The 23571-nt window shown below is 38.5% G+C and overlaps 2 protein-coding genes across 3 annotated transcripts in view; one reads left to right on the top strand and one right to left on the bottom strand.

Annotated features, from left to right (window-relative positions):
- Positions 1 to 23571, top strand: part of CENPP (centromere protein P) — a 219109-nt gene that overhangs the window by 101675 nt on the left and 93863 nt on the right. The window lies entirely within an intron of this gene.
- On the bottom strand, positions 423 to 23438 carry ASPN (asporin). The gene is made up of 8 exons (XM_010974828.3): positions 23183 to 23438; positions 16022 to 16294; positions 12822 to 12934; positions 8483 to 8696; positions 7154 to 7264; positions 3325 to 3418; positions 2814 to 2952; positions 423 to 1692 (listed from the first exon to the last, which is right to left on the bottom strand). Exons 2-8 carry the CDS (start codon positions 16263 to 16265, stop codon positions 1495 to 1497), a joined length of 1113 nt encoding a protein of 370 aa, XP_010973130.3. The 5' UTR covers positions 16266 to 16294; positions 23183 to 23438; the 3' UTR covers positions 423 to 1494.

Raw genomic sequence — 23571 nt, forward strand, 5'->3', positions numbered from 1 at the left:
TCTTGAGAAATTGTTGATTGTCATACTGTGGGGTGGGGGGTGGGGGGTGGGGGGCAAGTGCTACTGGCATCTAGTGAGCAGAGACCAGGGAGCTGCCAGACCTTCTGCAAAGTACAGGGTGGCATCCACCACAGGTAATGCTCCGGCCCAGAGTGTCAGCAGGGCCAAAGCTGGAGAACCCCACTATGAAGAACAAGACCTAGTTACTCATTCTTCACCTGGGTATCTAGACCCTCCACCCCTTACTACATATCTGTAATGTACTGCTCCAAACCAGATTATTTATAAAGTCTAGGTTTTGAGGTACTTTAACATAAAGATGGTTATCTTGCATAGGTGTAATTTATATATAAATTAGAATTTTACGAAAAATAGTTTATGGTCCTGGGTGGGAGAAGAAAAATTAAACCAAAGCACAAATATTTATTTCAAACCAATAGTTTAATATTTTCCTTATTTTCTAGTTTTACTTATGTTGAACGCCAACAAAAAATACTTAAGTACTCGTAATTTTTATACAGAGTGTTTTGTTTCTGTGTGTTCTATTTAATACTCTCCCTATTCAGTTATACCAGGTGTGTTCTCAGAGTTATCCAGTCTGTGCATATTTAAGGAGACAATTTGGTGTAAAATTGATGGTATCCAGGCTCTTCCAGTCAAGGTCTTACAAAGGGACAGCTGGAAAATATTCCTTAGCATTGAGGTGACAGTGTTACATAACCTAACAACTGACATATTGTTAAAAGCTTATAATAACTGGTAATATAAGGTGTGAGTTACAAATTGTACATACAGACTCACTACGCATTTTTATAGAGGTTTTTTAATTAGGTAACAATTAAAAAGAAAAGCATGTGCTACATCTCGAAAAATAGCTGTTATGAACAACATCTTTTGAGTTGGTAATAAACACTCACTGAAGGCTTTACTATAGGGAGTTTTAAACGTAAAGACAATAAGGCTCTAAGACACGAGAATTTGAGTAAGATTATATCAAATCATACTTCAACATTATTAGAAATATTACAGTAATATCCAAGTTATTAAAGACAGAAGAATAGTATAATGTACTCTTTATATACCCATTCTTGTCAGTTTTCTTTTTCTAGAAGCAAATGAAAGAGCACAAATTTTGCTAAGTCAAGCATTCCACTTACAGTACGGTTCTTGTTAAAATGCACTTGATAAAGTATTAAATACTGAATATCTAACATTTGGTGCTGAGAAAGAACGTTCAAGCTTGAGAATTATGCAAAATCATTTGTATGTAAAAAGAAACTGCAATAGATGCTTGTTTCTCTTAATCCTGATGTGTCAATAGTATTTGCAAAATTCTGTTGAAATTTTTTGTCATACAGTAAATCAATGGACTTGGCACATGGGAATAGATTTTTACTTATGTGCATAATACCACCATTATTAATAGAGTTCAAGTATTCCAAATGTAATGATTTTTGAATTTTTTATTAAATGGGTATCACTGATTACTAATTATTACTTTCTGAAGTTCCCAAGCTGAACACTCATTCTGCCCAAAACACAACGAAACGTTGCAGGTTGTACTTCCCAGTACTTCACCGGGTTGTTGAATAAACTTATTGCGCTGTACAAAGACTTCTTCATCTTTGGCACTGTCGGGCAGAAGTCATTCACTCCCACTTTCGTAATTGAATTGGAATGAAGGAAGATTATCTGTTGTAGTAGGGAAAAAGAATGGATGTAAAATTCACAATAAATTCAAAAAGAAAATATTCTGTTTACAGTCAGCATTTGTTCATGGATTTGTCTCTTTTATTTTACACTGATTTGAATTTCAGTTAAAATATATGTACTCATTTATGCCTGCTAAATACAGGGCTTAGGCACTTGTGTTATATACAAAAGTGCTGTGTGTGTGAAGTGTGTCGTAGGACTCAGGCCAAAGCCCAGGGCACTGCCTAGTCAGCTCGTGCCACTCTCCTCTGTCTCTGTCTCTCTGTTTCTGTCTCTGTCTGTCTTTCTGTCTCTCTCTCTCTGTGTATATGTTTATGAATCTTGTTGGTTTACAAAGCAATTTCACATATACTTTTATCATTCAATTCTCATAGCAACCTAATACACATATAGGTATGTGTGTGTGTGATTACTTCAGTGCTATGTTTATAATAATGTGTTTTAAAAGTATTAGGAAAGAGCAGAACAATGGGATTTAATGCTCTAACAATTAGACTTGCGATATGAAGAATTGTTAGCTAGCCTTTTTTGATCGAAGGAGAGAAATGTAGAGCTGCTTTTTTGTCAGTTTTATAGAAAAATATGTCTATCAACATCTTAAATACCTACCTGTAATACAGCACTACTAGTTGAATCTTTATTTGCACCAATGGACAAAATACAATTTCATAGGTGGTGTGTATGTCTTATTAAATTATTACTCAGACAGAATGACAATATAGGACTCTCCCTTCTTTCCCTTAACAGCTCTTTACATTCTTTCTTTGATCTCTTTTGGCAACTGAGATTCCTGGGAAGTAAAAACAATCTGCTTAACTGACAGCATTTTGGCATGTTAAAAAGAAGGAGCCTTTTGCTGGCAAGGCGAAGATACCAGTTCTGGCTGTTCTTACCTCTAGATTCTGCCTCGGTGAGATTAGCTGACGTCTCAATAGAAACAGGGCTTCTAACTCTCCTATAGTGTGAAGCACTTTGGGCAACTTGGAGGGTCGTTAGGTGTGAATTACCCTTGCTACTTGCTTGATCTTTGCTACAGATACTAATATGTTTTATAGAAATAGAAGTACTAATATTTACAGAACACAAGTGGAATGTTTTACCTGGAGGTATTTCAACTCCTGTAATCCTGAAGGGATTTTTTTTAGCTTATTGTTTTCCAAGTGTATTTCTCTCACACGTGGTATGTTAGCAAGACTTCCATTTTCGATATCTGTGATTCTGTTGTTTCCTAGACCCAGTCTAAAAATGAAATAAAATACATCACCTCTTAAGCAGATACAGTTGGCTGAAAACACCACAACTGAGTTAGAAATACTTGTATTACATGTTCAGAGAAAGGTATTTCATGGTTTCCTTTACTAAACTAGTTCAGTATGTAACAGCCCCTCTCCTCCATGGGCAGAAAATTCTTTATCTAACCTATATTCAACAAAAGGGACGTTTGAAGTGTCCTTCTGTTCATTCCACTTGGCACCGAGACAGAATGACAGCAGTTCCTTCTAGTTTTCCCTTAATCTTGATTCGGTCCCTGTACACATTCTCCAAGAAATTTCATTAATACCTTCATCATATTGACTACTACTTCCAAGTTAGGATTTAAGGGATGTTTACCTTTGCAGATCTTTGTATCGTTTAAAATCCTCAAGTTCCACAGTTGAAATTTTATTATAATCTAAATGTAGCTCCAGTAATGTTGAAGGTAGGCCTAGTGATAAGAAAAAAAATATGTATGTTAGATCAGGTTAAGACCAAGCCCCACTGATTATTTATTTACCTGTTAAGTTTCACATTGTAGACTTAGGCAGTTTTTTAAGGGATCTGTTTTTTGGTTTTTTTTTTTTTCAACTTTTTATTATGGAAAATTTCAAGCGTACACAAAAGTAGAAACTAGTATTGAGAACCACCATTTATTGCCTAGCTTCAACAGTTATCTCCATTTTTCCAATCTTGTTTCATCTCCCCACATTAGTTATTTACTATTGACTTATTTGTTGATTTGTTTTTATTATTTTCTTTTGCTGGAGTATTTAAAGTCAAATTTCATCCATAATGTCATTTCAACCTGTAAAGAGTTTACTAGACATCTCTAACCCATAAGGTCATCTTTTTTGTTTGTTTGTTTTTTAACATAACCGTCATGTCAGTATCACATCTAACAAAATTAGCAACAATTGTTTACTATCTTCTAATATTCATCTCCCTAATGATCTCAGATATATTGTTTTATAGTTGATTAGTTCAGGTCAGTATCTAAAAAAGGTTACAAAATACCTTTGGGTCTTATCTCTCTTAAAATCTCTTCTTCTATTACATATTCCCTTCTGTTTCTCCTTCTGTTGATTTTTCTCAGGTATTAACTTGTCTGAGATACTCATTTGTAAATTGGGCTGATGGCTTCCACGTAATATAGTTTATCATGGTCCTCTAGCCCCCTTATTTCTTATGACCTGGAAGTTAGATCTGGAGACCAGATTAGATTCAGTAAGTCACTCTTTCAGCTGATGACCTTAGCACCCATTCATTGATTAAAGCTACCTAGACTTACTGTGTCATTAAGAATGAGAAAGTGGTGATTTTCTGGTTTTGTCATTTCTGATTTTGGCATTGATTAGGTGGGATTCTTCTCTAAGGAATTTTCCTTCGTTAATTATTTTGTTGCTTTATAATACAGTTTTTTATAGAAAAAGCAGCATGCATGCTTGATTCTTTCAAGTAACTAATTGGTGCAATGCCTAGAGGGGAACCAATGAATTTTTTAATATCATTATGAACTCATGGATTTTTGCCTTACTTGATATATTTGATCCACTGCAATATTTATTCTTTTCAATTAGTAGCAGTTTCTGCATAAATTGAGAGAAGCATCTGCAGTGCCACATGGCACATGGCAAATACCCTATGATTGTACCTTCTCTTCTCACACCTGCCTGTTCTGACCCCAGCCCATTCCGACATGAAGCTGGAATGAAGGAGACTAACCGGAAAATTCAGTCAGATCTTATTTTATTAATCCTACACATAAATTATTATTTTTCAATCAAAGGTTCTTGTTAGTTAGCAAGGTAAAGCATTCTTTTTTTCGACTCTTGATAAAACATTTCCTTACTTTAATAGCACTAAAAACTGTTGAAATTAATTGAAGCATCCTTATGAGTATCAGTACTTTTCATGGCTGAATATATGTTGATTCCATAAGGTACTTTGAATTTTAAAAGTAAATAAACCAGAGAGAAGGAACATAATTGTAAGCTGGGAGTGTTCTAATTTCATGAATTCTGAGCAGTTGAGCTTAATTATATTTATGGAATGACTATACTCACTTCAGTATGCAAAAGAAAAGTTTCTGGCTTCAAAGATCTTAAATACTAATTGAGCAAATCTATCAAATGGACAAAAATCACTAGAAAAATACCATTGATTGTACCAGCCTGTTCTAGAATTATGTTGTTGCAGGTCAAAGAAGAGAGAACTCTTTGTTCACGTTGAGTGAGGGGAACTTCTTGGAAGAGCGTTCATAGAATTTAGGGGACTGTTCTGTTGTATGGATTTAGGCAGAAACTCAGTGACTGCCAACAAATATAGCATACTTTCAACAGCTATTTTTATTCCTGCCCTGTCTTCAGATAGGCCCCTCCTCTCTTCCACACAGTCCTCTTGGTAATGGATTTTCCAAATGAATAAGAAGGAAAACATTTTTCATTCTCTTTCTGTTTATTTATCAGATCTGGTTAGAACCCTTTGGACCTCTGCCTAATTCATCCTGTCACAGTGGGTAGTGATTGAATTATGGCATTTTGGCAGTGAGCCTTAACATTTGAGCAAATAAGTCATCAAAGCAAAAAAAAAAAAATTAACTAGCCTTTGAATGTCATAGGGCTCTTGAAGGAGTAGCTTTGTAAATTGAGAGATTTGATTCCAGTTTAAATTTCTAAAGGCATAAAATGTTCCTTTATTAGACTTCAGAAGAATCTTGAGAACTTATGAGGAGTTAAAACTTTATTTTTAAGCTACATTTTGAAACTTGGAGAGAATTAGTCTCCGGATGTTTTGTGTGTAAGAAAGCTGCTAGTGTAAATATAAAGAGCCATGGTAACTGCGGGACCTCTGAGCCACAGCTCTGGGGTGGCCCCCTACTCTCCTGCCCCAGTACACCCTCTTATCCTCTCTGTCCCCACTCTGCCCTGCCCTCTTCCTCACTCTGCCAGCTTCCAGCAAATGAAGGGGATTTTATTTCATTTGTTAGGTAGAGAATGTATTTTTGCTGTTGTTGTTCTAAAGATGAGAAGGTAAATATAACATTTTGGGTTTCTTGTAGGAAAACAGCCACCTCCTTGAAAACTAAATTAAAATGGTTTTTAATTGTGCAATTATGAGTTAAACTGGTTTTTCCTATATTAAAAAAATTGTCTTTCCACTTTTGCTTTAGATGATTTTTCTCCCAAATGAAAGATCACCACTTGATTAATAATAGCAGCTTTGCTGTGTCTTTTAAATTATTAGCTTGTTTGTTTTGTTAATCTTCTGGATCCGTTGAGTAATAGAGAAGGGGTTATGGTGAAATAGAAGAAAAGAGGTTACCACTGCTTTTACTGTGAATACTGAAAGACAGGGCTGTTTGAAAGGAAAATATGTTATTACTCATAGGGGCTATTTCTGATCCAGGTAGTCAGCGTAGAAGAGACCCTGTCAGGGATGAAGAAAGGGAGACTTTGAGCATGGCTCCTGTCTAGTCAGTCATTAGAAGTAATGCATTAGGAAACTGGTCCAGTGGCCAACTTAAGAGGCATTTTACTTTGAGGTGCCAGCTTCAAGGTCATATGATAAAGAGTGGGATGCTCATTCTGGTATTGATTATGTCAAGAGGGGGCGTTTCCATGTGCCCGACATTGTCTGCAGACCTTTCTGTATATTATTAGCCTATTAATCTGCACAGCATCCCTGGGAACAAAAGAAATGAGGTATAGAGCACCTTGCCCAGAGTACACACTTATCCCTGATCGAGCCAGTGTCTGCCCCAGTCCTGCCTCATGGTCTCCACCCTGCACCACCGCTGCTCTGCTGGGAGACAGGTCTCTGACCCTGTGCATCTTCCTCTGCTTTCTTCTCTACAGAATTCTCACCTCTGATAGACACTTCACAGAATGACAAGTTTAGATGAAAAAATGTCAGGAAAGAGACAGAAAATGAAAAGTTCATTGCTTCTTAATGTTTGTTCTCCCTGGGAAAAAAAGATTCTGATCTTATACTATCAAGAATAAAAAGCACTATGTGTGGATCTTTTTGTACATGAGAAAACACAAAATTTCATACTACACTGACCAGATATACCGGTAAAAAGGATTATAAATGCAGTGCAGTTTTGACAATGTGTACAGTTTACAACATTACACTTAATGGTCATTTTAAAATGGCAATTAAAAAATACTGTATAAATACAAACCTTTAGGAATTGAGGTCAGTTTTGCTTCTGCAATTCTGATATGGAACACTGTCACCCCTTCAAATGCCCCTGGTTCGATCCCATTGTTATCAAGAGGGTTTGCACTCATTTCTGTGAGGGGAAATTACATCATTTAGGACACACATGTTGTATATGAGATGCAGGTCCCAAGAAAATTCTGAAAAGTGTGAGCTTTATCGTTCAGATTCTTCCTCACTATCTGTTTCTATCTACTCTCTTTTCTATTAGTCTCAGAGGAAGACTATTTGTATTATGTAGGTTGAAATACAAAACAGCTCTGCTGTTTTGCTTTGAATTACTACATCAGTAGCTTATCACTCTTTTCCAACCATGAGCATGATCAAGGTTTTGTTATAGTAATATCATGTTAGGAAAAAAAAATCATCTTGCATATAATTCAATATATTTCACTTTGTTTTCTCCAGTGTACATTCATTTATTTGTCACCTAAACTTTTAAAATATAAGTCAATTAGAAATTATTGGATTATCAGAACTATAACTAAAGAAGTGCCAGATATACTGTATAGCACAGGGAAACATATTCAATATCTTGCAGCTTACAGTGGAAAAGAATATAAAAATGAATATATTTATAGTCATGTATGATTGAAGAATTGTGCTGTACACCAGAAATTGACACAACACTGTAAACTGATTATACCTCAATAAAAAAAAAAAAAGAAGAAGAAATACCAGAAACTGAAGCTATTTAGTAAGTGCAAGGCACTTGGTTGAATTCAATAAGTAAATAAATGAATGAAAATATTGGTTAAGAATTTTGAATGGATACTGTAGGGGGAGATGGCATGGTTATACCATGTGTGTTAAAAGTAAAATATTGTAGACATTAAAGTATGCAATAGTAAAATGCCTTAGCTCAATCATCTTAAAGCAGATCATGGAGAGTTAGATGTACATTCCAAATAATATCTGAATTAATTTTGTAGATTGTATTTGAATAGTTTGTGCAATACATTAAAATTGCTACCTTTAAGTTAAATAAGAATAACTGATTTTACCAATTAAAGTGCAGTCAGAAAACAGAAACCACACTAGGTGTTTCAGAAGGGATTCTTAAGAGTGTATGTATGTGTTTATATTACAAAAGATGTATTTCCTTAAGTGCTATAAATTTTTGTTTGATACTTTCATTGATTTATGAATGGCTTATCTAGGTAAAGCTTAGTAGATTCAAAAGTTAATTTTGGAAATTATCAGTCTTAAAAGTTGTTAATGATGATAAAGACCCCTACATCTGCATGTTGCTTACAATTTCAGAATGTCTCATTTGTTTGCAGAAACTCACCCAGAACGTGTAAAGCATTCATTCCTTTGAACGTCTCCTTTTGTATTTTCTTAACTTTATTGTCATGAATTCTGAGTTCTGCCAATGACTTGGGAAGATTAAGCGGTATTTCACTCAGTTGATTGTGGGACAGATACAGCCTTCGCAGCTTTTTTGTGGTTAGAAAGGCTTTGGGGTGAATCTTTGTTAGCTTGTTGTTGTTCAGAATCAAAGCCTAGGTAAAGCATAAAAAGTTACACCATATTACGAAGTAGATTTGATTTACCAGTATTCTACAGTGATTAGTTACTCATGGAAATCAGTGCAAATCATGTCGTTCATAGACTTTGTTAGCCATGTAAATAATTCTCCAGCCCAGTATAAGCTAAAAAAATATATATATTTACTATTGAATTGAAACAGTGCAAAGATTTAACTACTGGTTTCATGCCTTTGGTTTTGTCCTTGAGTAGGTGAGTGTTCACATGGTTAAGGCGCCCTTCTCCCATTTCTCTTCATGGAAGTAATGAATGGTTTTATCTTTATCATATCTTAAAATCTGTTCACTCTACAAAATTAAGTTTAGTGCACACCAAATAACATTTTTGCATGATTTTTATCTACTTTTAAAATCTCACTTCTGTCTTGTTTACTAATGTTTACCGTTTTTCCCAGAAAAGAGGCCTGTAGGAATAAACTCTTACAAAGCGCCCTCAGCATTCTGGTATAGTTTACACACTGGGAAGATGGTAGTAGGTTCTGAGAAATGACTCAACCCCTTCTCAGTTCTGTGGCTATTTCTCGGTACAACACGGCAGCTCCCTTCAGAAGAGACAAAACCCCAGAAAATGAAAGAGCTTGCAGCAGCCTGAATCTGCATTCTCCACAGCCAAGCCTTTCGTGGCATGCTGAGGGTGCCGTCTGCAGCCATCTCAGTCTGCTCGGATGTGGGAACTTCAGAAGCAGAACTCGGAAAGTCTTTGGTAACCAGGGCTTGCAAATCACCCTCGTAACTATTTTCAGAACGAGCCAGATTTTGCAGAAGGAATTTTCAGTGGTTCCCAAGGGTGATGGCAGGTGGCTTAGCATTCCTAGGATTGTTTATCCCCCTCTGCTAATCCAGGTCCTCTCATTCTTTCCGGGAGCAGCTCTGGATTCATTTCCTTTTCAGACTTTTGTCCCCAGTCCCCATTCTACAACAATCTTCCCGTTGTTTCCAGACTGACTTAATATGCCTTTTGGGTGTTATTCACATTGTTGTTGTTTCACAGAAGAAACACAGATACTTTGACAGTTAAACCCTCTTTATTATTACGTTTACTGGTTTCACTGTAAGCCCTCAGTGCCTCCTTTCTCTTACCCTCCTTTCAGACATATCTTTACTCTTAACGATTTCAGCTAAGAAAGGTTAAGCCCAGGAGAAGAATTTATGCTACATTTTGTTACCAACTGCTAAAATATACTCCTTTCTGTGTGCTGCCAATTTAGAATTTGTTTTCTTTTCCTTTGGCTGTCCTGAAAAAATGAGGGGGCAGAGGCATTTAACACCTTGGCAAACTCTCACTCAACCCCATGAGCTAAATTTAACAGAAATTCTCTCTCCACTTAGTGATGAAAAAATGGGAACAGTGAAGAAGAGTAACTTGCCCCCTGCCTGGCCCTGCCCCTCTGCCCTGCACACTTTGCTCTTGTATACACTTCATGTGGGCTGCCCCTGTCTGGAGTTCCAAAGGGAGTGTGTGCCTCAGTTGGATCCAGCAACCATGCGTGGGGTTTTGTTTGTTTTTTTCCTCTGGCTAAGACTTGGAGTTATCAGAGCTGCATAAATCGAAGGCTAACTGATACAAAATGGGATAAGAATTTTTACGTAGCGCCATCAAAATGCTGCCCCAGCAGATTGGGTTAGCAGAGTGTCTCCAGTTAAGTTGTACTTTCAGCTTTGGCTTTCACATGAAAATTCCAAAAGTGGCAGTCACAGAGCCGCAGACAATGTGGTTATATGTAAGGACAGAGGATGAGAAAAGTACAGGCTTTCAGACGTAGGACAGTAAGTCTTCATGATGAGTGTGGCTATAATAACGGGCTGGAAGTGAACTGGGGGAGTGTGTGTGTGTATGTGTGTGTGTGTGTGTGTGTAAGAAGATCTCACTCATTGTCTAATGCTGAACTGTCCTTTGTGTAAGAACCAGAATGCCAAACATAATCTAGAGAATTTACAGAAGATCTGAAAAGAAAAAGTTATGAGTCTCTGTAAAGCCAAGCACCTTATAAGATGATATTATAATTAAGTAAATATTTTGAAATATACATGCCCACAATCCAAGTAGAAAGTGTGTGCTTTAAAAGGTGCTTTACATGAGTACATTGGCCAGTCTGGAAACACTAGACTGGTGGAGATAGTACTTAGCAGTTGGACTCTGAGCACCTTACCTGCATTCACTCATCTAAATAACTATTCTGAACTCCATACTGTTGTTACGCCTCTTTTGCGGCTGAGGAAGGTCAGGCTTAGAGAAGTAAGCCACTTTCCTGATACACATTTCTGGTAGAGCCAAGATTTTCAGCCCAGGACTGCCTAATTCCAGAACATCCACCTCCAACACAATGCTGTATGAAAATTGACTAAAAGAAAATCAGGGAGGCCCAAGACGGCTCCTGACACCTTTCCGATTCTCATTTCTCAATGAATAGCAGAAGCACATGTGGACTAAGTCCCTGGAATACTCCAGAAGTGCAATAAAATAATGATATGACAAATTTTAAAAGTTTTATGATTTCAGTATTAAATATGACATTAATTGTTCTTGTGGTTGTGTCGATAAATTTAGGCTAAAGGAGTGGTAGAAGCATTCATAGGTTTTATTTCCAGCTTCCGAGGGGAGGATAATGGCCTTGCTATTCTCTAAAAGTTTCTCTGGTCTGAAGGCAGTGGGGTGGACTGGGTGGGCCCTCGGTGTGGAACCCATTGTGCTATTTCTGATTGCCGTAGCATTTGTGAGGCCTGTTATAAGATAAATATATGCTCTTCCCTTTGCTCTGTTCTTGTGTTTGTTTTTTAACATGGAAACTTTATTATGTCTGGAGCCTTAGCCAGTCTGCATGGTACACTTGCAAGGGACAGTAGCAGTCAAGGCCCCACGAGCCCAGCCACCTGGCAGTGCAGGCAAGAGTGTGGCTTTGCAGGGAGGGTGGCCTGGGCTCCCTCTGGGCAGCACTCTTTGCCAGGCAGCCTTGGCATGAGGGTTGAGCAAGAGAGGGTAAGTAAAAAGCACCCCCATGGTGCCTAGAACATGATCATGCAGCTGACAGGCACAGATTTCGTAATGGGGCTCGGGAGTCCCCTTTCCCTCCCTGCTGGGATGGATCAGCAGAGTTCAGGCGGGCAGGGTGGCCTCAGGCTGCTCAGATGGAGGAGAGAACCAGCCTGCATGGATGGCAGCAAGAGACTGCTGCCCTCATGCTGCCTCTACCTCATCCTCCTAGTGTTAGTTCTGCCTCACAGATGACAGGCTCACATTTCTTCTGTCCCGCACAGCATGAGAACGTGGCAAGAGGGGAAGAGATGACGCTGTGGGAGATGTGACAGTGTGGAATCTAGCTCTCCCTCAAACCCAATTCCAAATAAAATGAGAAATTTTACCTGCTAAAATCTAGAGGCTCAAAATATTAAACAGAGAAATAAGAATCTTGTAAAACTTAGAAAGTTAAAATATTGATAAATACAGTAAGGAGAAGTTCTTTATTTTATTTTGGGGGAGCAAGGAGGTAATTTAAGAGTTTTTAATTTATTCATCCTTTAATGGAGATACTGGGGATTGAACCCAGGACCTTGTGCATGCTAGGCATGTACACTACCACTGAGCTATACCCTACCTGCCTAAGGAAAAGTTCTTTGTCATCTTTAGCGGTCTAGGAAAAAAGCTATACAGATACATATCAGTCAGTTACATATGTTGCGTGTGGTGCTATTAGAGCTGTGTGTGAACTAAGATAAGTTAGCAGGTTTGGGTACAACTTTTCTTACACTGTATGCCAATGAGTTCTAGTCTCATTATTTTAGTGTATAGTGACCATGATTAATCTGAATAGATCATAAGCTCATCTAAGGACCATTTACTTGAATTCTTCGCCCATCGCCTTTCACCTGGCTCTTATTCGGTAAATAGCAGTTGACTTAAATTATTAATTGAATTAAATCTATAATTTTTCACTAACTAGAACCTTGCTGAATAACAAGGATTTTGTCATTCATCACACAGAACGTAAGACTTATTTACACAAACACAAAATACAAGTAGTCATTTTAGCCATGATAGAGATTTTCACTTGAATATTTGAAAATACGAGCATATATTCTTACATAAAGTGAGGTGAGTCCTTTAAAGTCATTTTCTTTGATTTCCTTAATTTTATTGTTTTGAAGGTCAACCATTCGAGTATCAAATGGAATGTTGTTTGGGACAGAGGACAAACCTGAGAAATAAACAAACACGTTGCATACACGTTATACGCTGCAGATAAGATTGCAGACATGATAGAAATCCATGCTTACCATTAAGTAACAGATGACAGAAACATTGTTCCTTGGAAAGGGCTAAAGACCTTATCAAGTCACCTAAGTTATTTTTACCAGGTGTCTCACTGGGTCTGGCTCTCAATATTCATCTGCTGCAAGGTGATATTAGATGGAGATAAGCTGGGGTGTGCTAATATGACTGCAAGGAGGAGACATACTGGGGCACAGCTTCTGCGGATGCACTTTTGGCTAAAGAAATGAACATTCTTTGCACATTTTCCGGTTGTTGTCGTGCTAAATTGGAGCCTGTGGGTTGTGCTTAGAAAACAGGTAAATTCAGTTATTTTTGTGTACACTATCCAGAACTTTACCATTCATTTCCTTTAATGATAAGCCCCTCTAATTAGTCATATATTATTTGATTTACAAAGACTTATTCATCCTTAACAATCCATATCCATCATTGACATCTAAGTGTGTGGTATACTTTTACTGAGTTTATCACCCACAGCCTTAGTTCTTTTCCAGCCACATACTCTAGTTTGAAATTACCAGGGCCCACCTGTTAGTCAACCATTCCTCTCTGCAGGTACAGTAATAGCTTCCTTTTCTGTCTGCTCATCTCAGCAGCTGCGTCTTCCTTTTTGTGTAGGTACTCAGTAAATGTTAATTAAATTACTTAAAGGTTTAAATGTGTTTTTCCTCTCTTAAAGAGGCAGAAAATTACCAGGACCTATGGGTAGTACATTTCTTCCTTACTTTCCTTTCTTTCCCTAAATGGCTGAACATACTCACCCCTGATTGCTTCCAGACATTCCATATGGTAGTCAGGCTTGCTGAGCATGGGGCCTTCTTGGTTTTCCTCAATATTTTATTATTGAAATGTCCAAATATACAGAAAAGTTAAAAGACTCTTTACAGTGAAAACTCATATTCTCTTTCTCTCATCAACCTTTCACTATACTGTACTTACTGTCCACCCATCAATTCATCTTTTTTTAAATCCATTTTAAAGTGAGTTTTATATATTACTACACTTCTGGTGGAGCCATCCTTACTCCTGAAAAGTACTAATATATTTAATAGCTCCAAATTGAAGAACTCAATATCAAAATATTGTGAATATCAATGGCCCACTTGACAGCCCTCAATACTTTCCCCTTTATACTTTAAAATTGACAGTTCTTTTAAGAAGTTTAACATAGATAGAAAAAGGGAAAAGGGGGGAACTTGATAGGTTACCAAGGTGGCAGCAATTTTGTTAGGAGATTGTTTTGGTCTGGAAATGAAGTGGAAGGTCTTGTTGGGAGCTAGAGATTCTGCAGACAGGACCCCGTAACATAAACTTTGACAAGCCTTCCCCTACCCGACTCCTGCTAAAATCAGAGCTCTGAAAATAATTTCATTTCCTGAGATAGAAGAGTAATGTGTCATTTTCATGTCAGTGGTCCTGGGGGAGGTGAAATGTACACTGCTAACAGCGATGTGTCATTTTAAATGTATGTGTCAGACTATTACATATATTCTTGGTTTAGGTGGTTTTTTAAAAGCTAAATATTTGGGAGATCGTGTAAGTAAAACACGATTTGCAGCCAGCTGTGTGTCATGACGCAGTTTGGTTATTCTCGGTTCTCTGACAACAGTCATGTACTGGAGCAGAGCTATGCCGCGTTTCCTCTGAGGTCTTTAAGTTGAAGTCGATGACTTTGTGCTGGAGCACATATGAAGACCACCCCACGAGGCTGGTGTGGCTAAAGATGAACATCTTCTTAGTCACAGTCTTACCCAGAACCAACCCAGTTTACATTCAGCACCATCAAAGTAGACACAGATATTTTTATCCTGATTTTGGTTTTACAAAGTTCTTTCGAATGCTTCAACTCTACAATTGATAGCGGAGTTTTTTCCTGCGTGGGATGCACTTAAAAACGACACCACCTTCTGATATTCCCTAATAGAGCTTTTGTCTCAGCTTCTATACTTCTCCTTCCTGCGGCTCTTCCCACAGTCATTCTTGTGTGCTTCCCGACCAGCTTTTCTCAGACATGGTTTGCATCCTGTCATCTCCTTCTCACGAGAATGCCAAAGGTAAAGCTTAAAGCCCATTTCCCCTAGTCCATATATTCCATTAAGACTTTCTCAGTGATTCTAGCTCATGATAATACCCTCTTTTTCTGGATGCTTTTCTGTTCACCTTTATGTCCCATAACAACACACTTTTTAAAAGTCTCTAGAGTTCACTGTGATAAGCTTTGACTTGCCACAAATGCTGTGGCAGTAGGAAATGAATCTAAAGCTTTCGGAGACACTACTCATCTGTCCCCTGGAAGTGGCCCTGTTGGGCCTCCAGCCCCAGAACAGGAGGCGTGTGCCATGCTTTTGGCTTCCCACAGTGACTCAAGCCTGAGCCTGTTTTGGAAATAGCTGAGCACAGCAGTTCTTAATGTGCCATCCTATTACACGTCTCCACCAGTGTGCCTTTTTTTTGAGAGCACCTTCATTAGAAGTATTAAAAGAATAAAATACTCAGAGAATTACATGTTTTTAAGAGACTTTAGAAAGTGATTTAGTTCAGCCACTTCTTTTCTAGACAATTCTAAACTCAAGTCACTCAAAACAAATAGAATATTGTCTTTAAAATGTCTAGATTAGAGAGTTCACAAACGATAAGCTACTGACTGTTCTGGACAGTCAACTTATTTTGTTGTCATGGATTTTGCTGAGAAGCACAGTTTTAACCAGCTGACATGCTAAGATGAAACCAGTGACATCCATTCTCTCTGAAGGAAATGAAAATGAAGCTCCGATTAAAATTTGGGAGGAGAAGGAAATGTTCTGTATATGAAATTCCCCTTGTTTTCCTCTGATTTTTCTGGGTTTTTAACAGTTTGGATGTACTTGGGGTTTGTTAAATGAAAAACGAACTTAAATGAAAAATTCCTTTACAATCAGCTGATTTTGGAAATTTCAGTGAGGTCTTTCCTATCCTTTTAATTTTGTCAGAATGACATGATTCTTTAAAACGAGTTGACGTGTGTTCTTACCTAGATCAGAACAGTGCACAACTCTTGAGTAGCACTGGCATCCAAACGGACACGTTGGAAACAGATCGAATGGGAAGAAGGGGTTGATTGGCTCTCTTGTTGGAAAAAGAGAGTTGTCCGCGTCAGCATCACCTTCGTCTTCCATGTCCTTTAGCATCATATTCTTCAGTGTCACGTACGAAGGATGAAATGAGGGTTTGGCAGAGCACAAAGTCAAGAACACTAGGAGCACATACTCCTTCATGTCGGCCTTTTAGGGGGACCACTCTAGAACTAAGTAGACATTGAGGATTAAGTTAAAGTTTAAATAGGTACAATTCCTGCGTTTGTACATAACTCAGAGCTGACGAGAGTAAAATGAAATGTCATTCTTATTCATTACTAGTGTGAGAATAAGTTCATTAAAAATTTTTGGAAAGCAGTTCAGCAATGTGCAATGGAAGTGTTAAAAATATCTTTGTTTTTCATCTAATAATTCTACTTTTTGGCATCTAGTCCCAGGAAACAGTTCTAATGTATGTAAAGATGTTCATCACAGAATTATATATATAATAGCAAAAAAATTAAATGTAATATTAATGATTAAAGGGAAATAATAAAATAGGATCTGTTTATTTCATGAAGTACTTTGAAACCCACAAAGTTTTTGCAAAGATATTTAGAAATATGAAATACTATTTTTTTGAAATAAAAGAAAATATTTTAAAGTCTATATATAGTGTACTTACAGACAAACATGCAAAAAACCTGGCGCAAATATACCTAATTGAGGATAATATCTAGGTAGAAGACTCATGAATTACTTGTCTGTTTTTTTTTTTTTAATTTTCATACTGAGCAATAAGTACTATGTTTATAGTTAGGAAACTAATAAATGTTTTTTAAAAACAAAAACAGATTATCATACCTGACACTCTATTCCTGGAATCCTTCCATTGCCTTAATATCTATATCACTTTTAAAGTAAAATCCTTCATGTCCCCTTAGTACAACATCTGGAAATTTTCTTTAACTTCCCTCCCGCCATCCTCCCCAGCCTCACTTTCAGAGTTGCTTACTTTCTCCACAGCGTTACTGGATTTTCCTTCCAGTCTGTTCCGTTGTCTAATATCTGATACAAAGCATCTGAGGCCCGGACTGTTCTATCTTACTCGTCTTTCTGCTGAGTCCTTTTTGTTTAGATTTTGGGGGGCAGGTGGGGAATAGGGAGGATTTGCTTTCAGTTGTGCTTTTTGAAAGCCCACACGAAAACTGGAATGTACATGTGAAAAAAAACCTGAATGGATTTGCTGTCATTTAATGGTGGACAGTCCTACAAGTATATTTAACATTTCATGGTTTCTTAACCATCACCTGTGAAACACACATTCTTTGTAATTTTTTGAAACTGAGAAGCATTATGATACCATCTAAAACAGACGTATGCCTATCTTCTCTTTGGCGCATGCAGGTGGCTGCACATAATGCCCATTGGTGAGGCCGCATCCTGCCAGGAGAGTCCACACCCAGCCAGGTCACCCAGCAGTGTTGCTGGCCTGCTGTGCCTAGCGCTAGACAGCACCTCAGCCACAAAGGGCTTCCAGAGTCAGTCAGAGTTGGTCTAGCCTCAAGAAGACCTGGCCCCCCCAAATCTTAGAATTATACCAGCTTCTTACGATTTCCCAGAATCCAGAAATCAGCTTTAATACCTCTCCATAGCCTTGCTTTTTCTGGCCATAAGAATCAGAAATGAATTAATTAACTTAATTAAAAATTCATTTATGTGTGTATATCTTTTCATCATCAGCGAAAAGTTTTTTTAAGAAACACCCTGCTGTCATCAGTGATTAACCTGATAATTAACATTGTTTACCTCTTAGAAGTCTATATGGTAACATGCACGTGTTGCCCCCTGGGTGGCTGGACATCACCAGCCATGATATTTGCACAGGTTTGCCTGTGATAACTCACACTCAGTTCTGTGCTAGGAAAGGGGGCACTGTAGGATGTAGAACAGAAGAGGCTTTCTGTTTTTATAATCTTATTCAGAGTCCCACTTCAGGACTGGTTCTTGCCTGCCATCTCTACACTACCTTGTGGAATTGTCAGTTTAGAGTTTATTCTACACACGTCCCTCACATTGACCAGGAGGGATGGGAGATGCAAGAACTTCCGTGGCTTTACCAAGGCCACGTGACCAAACAGAACTAGAACTTGAGTTAGAGCTCGTGTGTCCCAACCCATTCTTTGCATCTTCTGCTGCAGCCCACATAGGGGCACTCTCTTCTTTTATCTTCTTCTATCTGGTGGCCTTTGACATCTCTTCCTTTCCAGGCATTCCACACGCTGCCGTCTGGTATACATCTTATACATAAAGGGGCGCACTCACAGCTTTTGGAAGGTCGGAATGGGAGTGGTTGCGTGGTCAGATTCGTAAGGTACAGAAAGACACTGCCAGCAGCTTCTGTCAGCCAGCCCCGGGGACAGGCAGGTTACTGATCCCGTCACCCTGGGATCCTGGCACAGGGACCTGGTTACAGTCAGCTGGGCTTCATTTCGAACATCACTTTGGCACATCATTTCTGCTCCTTGGCTGCCTGCCTGACTTCGCTCCATTATGTTTCTTGACCTTGGGCTTCTGTGTGGTTCATGGCTCTTTAGTGCTTGGTGCCCTGCCTTGTCTTGAGTTCCAGAACTCTCTTTCCCGAGCTAATTTACTTTTGATCCTTCGGTAAAGCTTGTCCCTCGTACCAGTTTATTCTTTACATTGTTGTGCATTGCTGCTCTGTCTTCTAGGTCCATAGCTGCCCCTGACCTTGTGTGACCTTGGCAGAGAAGTTATTGAGTGCATTGTCATTTGAGGTCCTGTCTCTGACTTTCTTTGAGGTGGCTAGAGTTTTTCCATTGGGCATTTATTAGGTACCCACTGTGTGCCAGGCATGGTGTTAGGATGGAGAATCCATGAAGTAGCACATATCTGGGTGCTTTCAGTGGAGATGCCCCCCCCCCAATCTCTGTCCACTTCTCCCACACTTCCCTGGTCAAAAAACAAAACCACAGCTCCTAACCCCCTACTCTCAGGGAAGCATGGGATTGTTGTAAAAGTTAATACTTGAGTGTCAGGTGTGTCAATAGGAAAACAAAAAATAAATGCTTGAGTTAGTAAATGGGTCCAAATTGCAGGCAGCATTGCTGACTATGCACACTGCAGCTCTAACGTTCTGGAGGAATCTCCAGATGTGTGGTCTCCAGACTCTGAAAGTAGAATTCTCCACCATAAGTCTGTCTACTCCTCATAACCCTCAGTTTACTGTTTGAAACCAACAGAAATAAAGACATCTATAAAATACACATACACAAAAAAAGATTGAAGGAGGAATACTCAAACCTAATAAAGGGGGATAGTGGCATTATGAGGGAAGGATTATTTTTTTGTCTGTGTGTGTACATATTTTTAAAATTATTATGTTGCTTTTAAAATATTTTAAATAACAACCTGCAAAAAAATTGTCTTTCTTCTGGTCTTTCATATACTATTGCCTTTTCTTACCATTTCCATAGCTTCAGGTAGTACAATTAAAATTTCCCCATACACTGTGCGCTTAGAAGTCAACCGACAGTGGCTACCTTCAAAATAATTTGGGGCCACAATTTCTTGAGGCCTACCACCATTTACTGTGGTCCACAGGACATAAAGAGTTTCATAAAAAGTTATTTTTGAGTTGGTTGGTTCGTTGAGTTTCAGTATTTTTGCGTAGAAACTTAAGAGATGAATGAGCTGTAGGTTCTTAGTCTAGACCGGAAAAATCTACTTAACACATACTACACCAGAAATACAGACCTAAGGAAACCTTAGAACTTAAAAATAAATACATTTAGCGAGAGGAAAATGATAGAGACGCAAAGTGGAAGCCAGGAACACGACGTCTTGGCGTGGCCTGGCAACAGGGCCAAGGACTTGGCTTCCCTTCTTCTTCAGACCCCAGGTTCCTGGCATTTCCTGCTGCAGTCACATTGCCCTGTGACCTAGGAGAGCCCTGGAGCGGGGTGCAGGCCAGGCTGAGGAGGAGCAGAGCAGCTGTGACAGACTTAGAGGGACCCTGGTGTGATGCCAGTGTACGCTGGGACCTGGGGGGACACAGAGAGGGCCGGTGCATGGGGGAGGGGGAGGGGGAAGGCCAGGCGTCTGGGGTCTTGTGTCTCTTTCATGCCTCTTCCCGAGGGCTGCTGATCAGCCGACCCGTGGGGTCAGGAGGAGTGTCAGCCAGTGTCCCTCACTCCTTCTCTCTTCTCCCTTACACTGATAACCTACAAGAGATTCTCCCTGCCTCAGGTGGGATGGAGACCCTGGCCTGCTAGATCAGGCACTGGTGGCTGGGAAGCTTTCCGGTTGAAGGCTGGTGGGGGCGGCCACCCGTCAGGCCTTCCGGGGCCCTTCCCTGGCAAGTGAGAGAGGAGATAAGTGGAAGTGGTTAATGTCATCGAGTTTCAACTCCCTTCCAGTGTTGGAGTTCCCTTCAGAACATTGTGAACCAGGTGGCGTGTCCGTGGTCCAGTGAGAGGTCTCAGGGAACACACCTCCTCCAGGGGCATCCAGCTCCACTGCTGTCCATCTGTGGTTGATAGGAAATTCTTTACCCTGGGACCAAAAATGCCTCCTGGCACCTTCTTCTCTCCGTGCTGCTTCTGTCTTATGTCAGCCATGTGGATTTCTGATCTTTTTACATTCTCTTCCCTTGGTTACTTGAAAAGAGAACTTGGGCGAACTTTGATTCCATGAGGAATTTACCATTTATTCCTCTCATTTGAGATGACAAAGCCTTGATAAAATACAAGTCATTATACACCCTAAACCTCACCCTGTTCCAGTTAATCAGATTTTTATCAGTAGAAGAAGATTGGAATGTCCAGGAGGGAACACTATAAAGCCATGTTTTTTTCCCTATTATTCAGAAAGAGTGCAGAGAATATTGTTTCTCATTTAAGTCATGTGGCTTTTGGTTTTGGAGGAATCTCTAACTTTAAAATTTTGAGTTTATTAATATGGCTGAAGCTGTTATTTGATTAGTTCTGGCAGTATTTAGGTTGTGTTATTTTTAAAACCTTTAAAAATGTTGATGTCTTGTTCTCAGGAAAGCTCAGTGTTTCCCTAATTTAGACCAGTTTTGCCAGGGTATCTTTCTCATGGAAAGCTTTGAATTTTGGTTTCAAGTTTCTCTTAATTAGAAGAATATTTGAAATATTATTTCAGCGCTACTACTGTTATTAATAAGCTATGGCACGTTAGAGCCCGGAGGAGAGGCCTTTGAGATGTTGCCACCAGGCCCTCTGTTACGGCGGAAGGGGCCGAGGCTGGCCTCCTGACTCCTGTGCTGTCCACCCTTCCGCTTAACCTCCTCTAAATGGGTTTGATTCTCACAGTGACTTCCAGACACTAACCAGACTCTCCTTGGGGAGGACAGGGCGAGAGGTTTGGCCAAATTCTCAGGACTGGAAATGTAGCTAAGAAGTGTCTTTCTGAATTTGCATAAGTTCCTATTTTTCCACTTAAATGTTCCACAAACTTAGAATGGAAAGTTTGTCTAAGTGAAATGGTATTTCCTCTCAGACACTATTATTAGGAGAATAAATCACTGTGCTTTTAAATCCTATACTTAAAGTCCGCCTGGGACTTTTCCCCTTGGCCGAAATGCTCCTGTCAATTCACAAGTACCAATAGTAGTTCTCAGTAAATAAATGTGCTATACCATGCCCTGTGTATTCACAGAAGGAATCCAGACTAAGTTCAGGTTTAATCAAGGCACAGCCTTGTAAATGGACAAGTGAGGTAAATACCCGAACATGCATTAGGAAACTTCCTCACAGTACATTTTAGTCATAGAAACTGATATTTTTAAACACTATACTTTCCTTAAAGGAATTAACTTTACCTTGAAAGTATGATACAACTGATTGAAGAACTTGCTGGCTGCCTTCCTTTCATATCAGTTTTGTCCTTCATCAGTTTTTCAGTGCATCTAGCAAGCTAGCTGCTGTCTTTAAAAACAAAAAACTCCTACTTCTTCATTTTTCTAAGGTTTCCTATGCTTCCTTAAGGCTTGTGCTTGTAAAATTAATCTATTTTGTCTCAACCCTCACATCAGCTATCTGAATGCTTTTGTTTAATATAGTAGTTGTAACAGAAGACTGACTACCCCTCCTTCTTTCCACCACTACCTTATATTGCTAAGTACTAAAACATCAAGATGCTTTCACATGTGTGTGGGCTTGAAATGTTGTTTTAAACAACTCGATTCTTGGTGTGACTTTAAAAAAGTAAACTCTTTGTCTTTATAGATTTAGACCCCTCTCAGATTTGTGAGTATACCATGTGGCCACTGTTTATGGCTGCCACACCTCCAAATAAATCAAGAAAGAATGCTGTGCTCTGTTTGGATTACTAGGGTTTAGAATGTCAAATACATTGTTAATTTTCTTAAATCTAAGATTTAATAAAAAATTTACTTTGGGAGGGGACAAAGGAAATCTGACTGTATGGATTTTGTGAAAACACATTTCTAATCTTTCATATTGAAAATAGGGCTAGTTAAATTATTGCTGATAAATATTATTTCTTGGACTTATATGAATTTCCATTTTAACTGTCCAGTGCCATTTCATTACAAAAGAATAAAGAAGACATTTAGCAAGGAAAAATGAATATTCAAATGTGTAAGTAAAAACACTTGAATAACTCATATATATATTTAAACATCTTAGGAAATATCATAGTTTCACCCTTTGAAAATGTTTCTGCTGTTTTTATTTAATGTATTTGCAATATCCCCAAACTTTCTTATCATTAATTATTAAGGTAATATTATTTTCTTAAAGAACATATTCCTAAGATGTTTGTTTAAGTGATTTTTTAAAATCAATCATGTTAACTTTTATGATAAAGCAAAATGACAGGTTATCACTTAGCTATTCAAAAAATACACTGAAAGTAAATCCATTATATGTAAAACATAAAAGCTAGAGTAATTTTGGATATGCATTTAAGTGCTATTTTAAAGAAACTATACATTAAACTTTAAACTTTATTATGTCATTTTCAAGCATTTACATTAATAACATTAATATTCCCTTAGTATTGACAAGTAATTGTACACTAGTACATGAAAAAAAGACATGAAAACATACCTTGTAAGAAGAGAGTAAGTCCTCTTGCAAGTAGAATTTTTCACCATGTACTACTTATCTATAATGTAAATGTTTTCAGTTACTATTTAAGAAGAAAAAATACAAAGGTGTCACACAGAAAAGAAAAACACCCTTCTGCAGAGCCTGGTGTGGCTGCACCCTGGGTGACACTGGAGTAAGCTGCTTCCACAGATTAGCCCATGTTAGTACTGAGAAGCAAGATTAAAACTTGTTACTGCTCATGTGTTTTCCATCACTGTTTGTATCATAGCCAAGACTTCTAGCTAAACCCTAGACGTCTACTGGAAGATTCTGAAGAAGAAAAAAAAGAGAGTTTAATAATTCATGGCAACTGGCCATTGAAAGTGCAGTCAAAGTCATTCAAGAAA

This window comes from Camelus dromedarius, chromosome 10 (assembly GCF_036321535.1).
Source record: "Camelus dromedarius isolate mCamDro1 chromosome 10, mCamDro1.pat, whole genome shotgun sequence".
Taxonomy (NCBI): Eukaryota; Metazoa; Chordata; class Mammalia; order Artiodactyla; family Camelidae; genus Camelus; species Camelus dromedarius.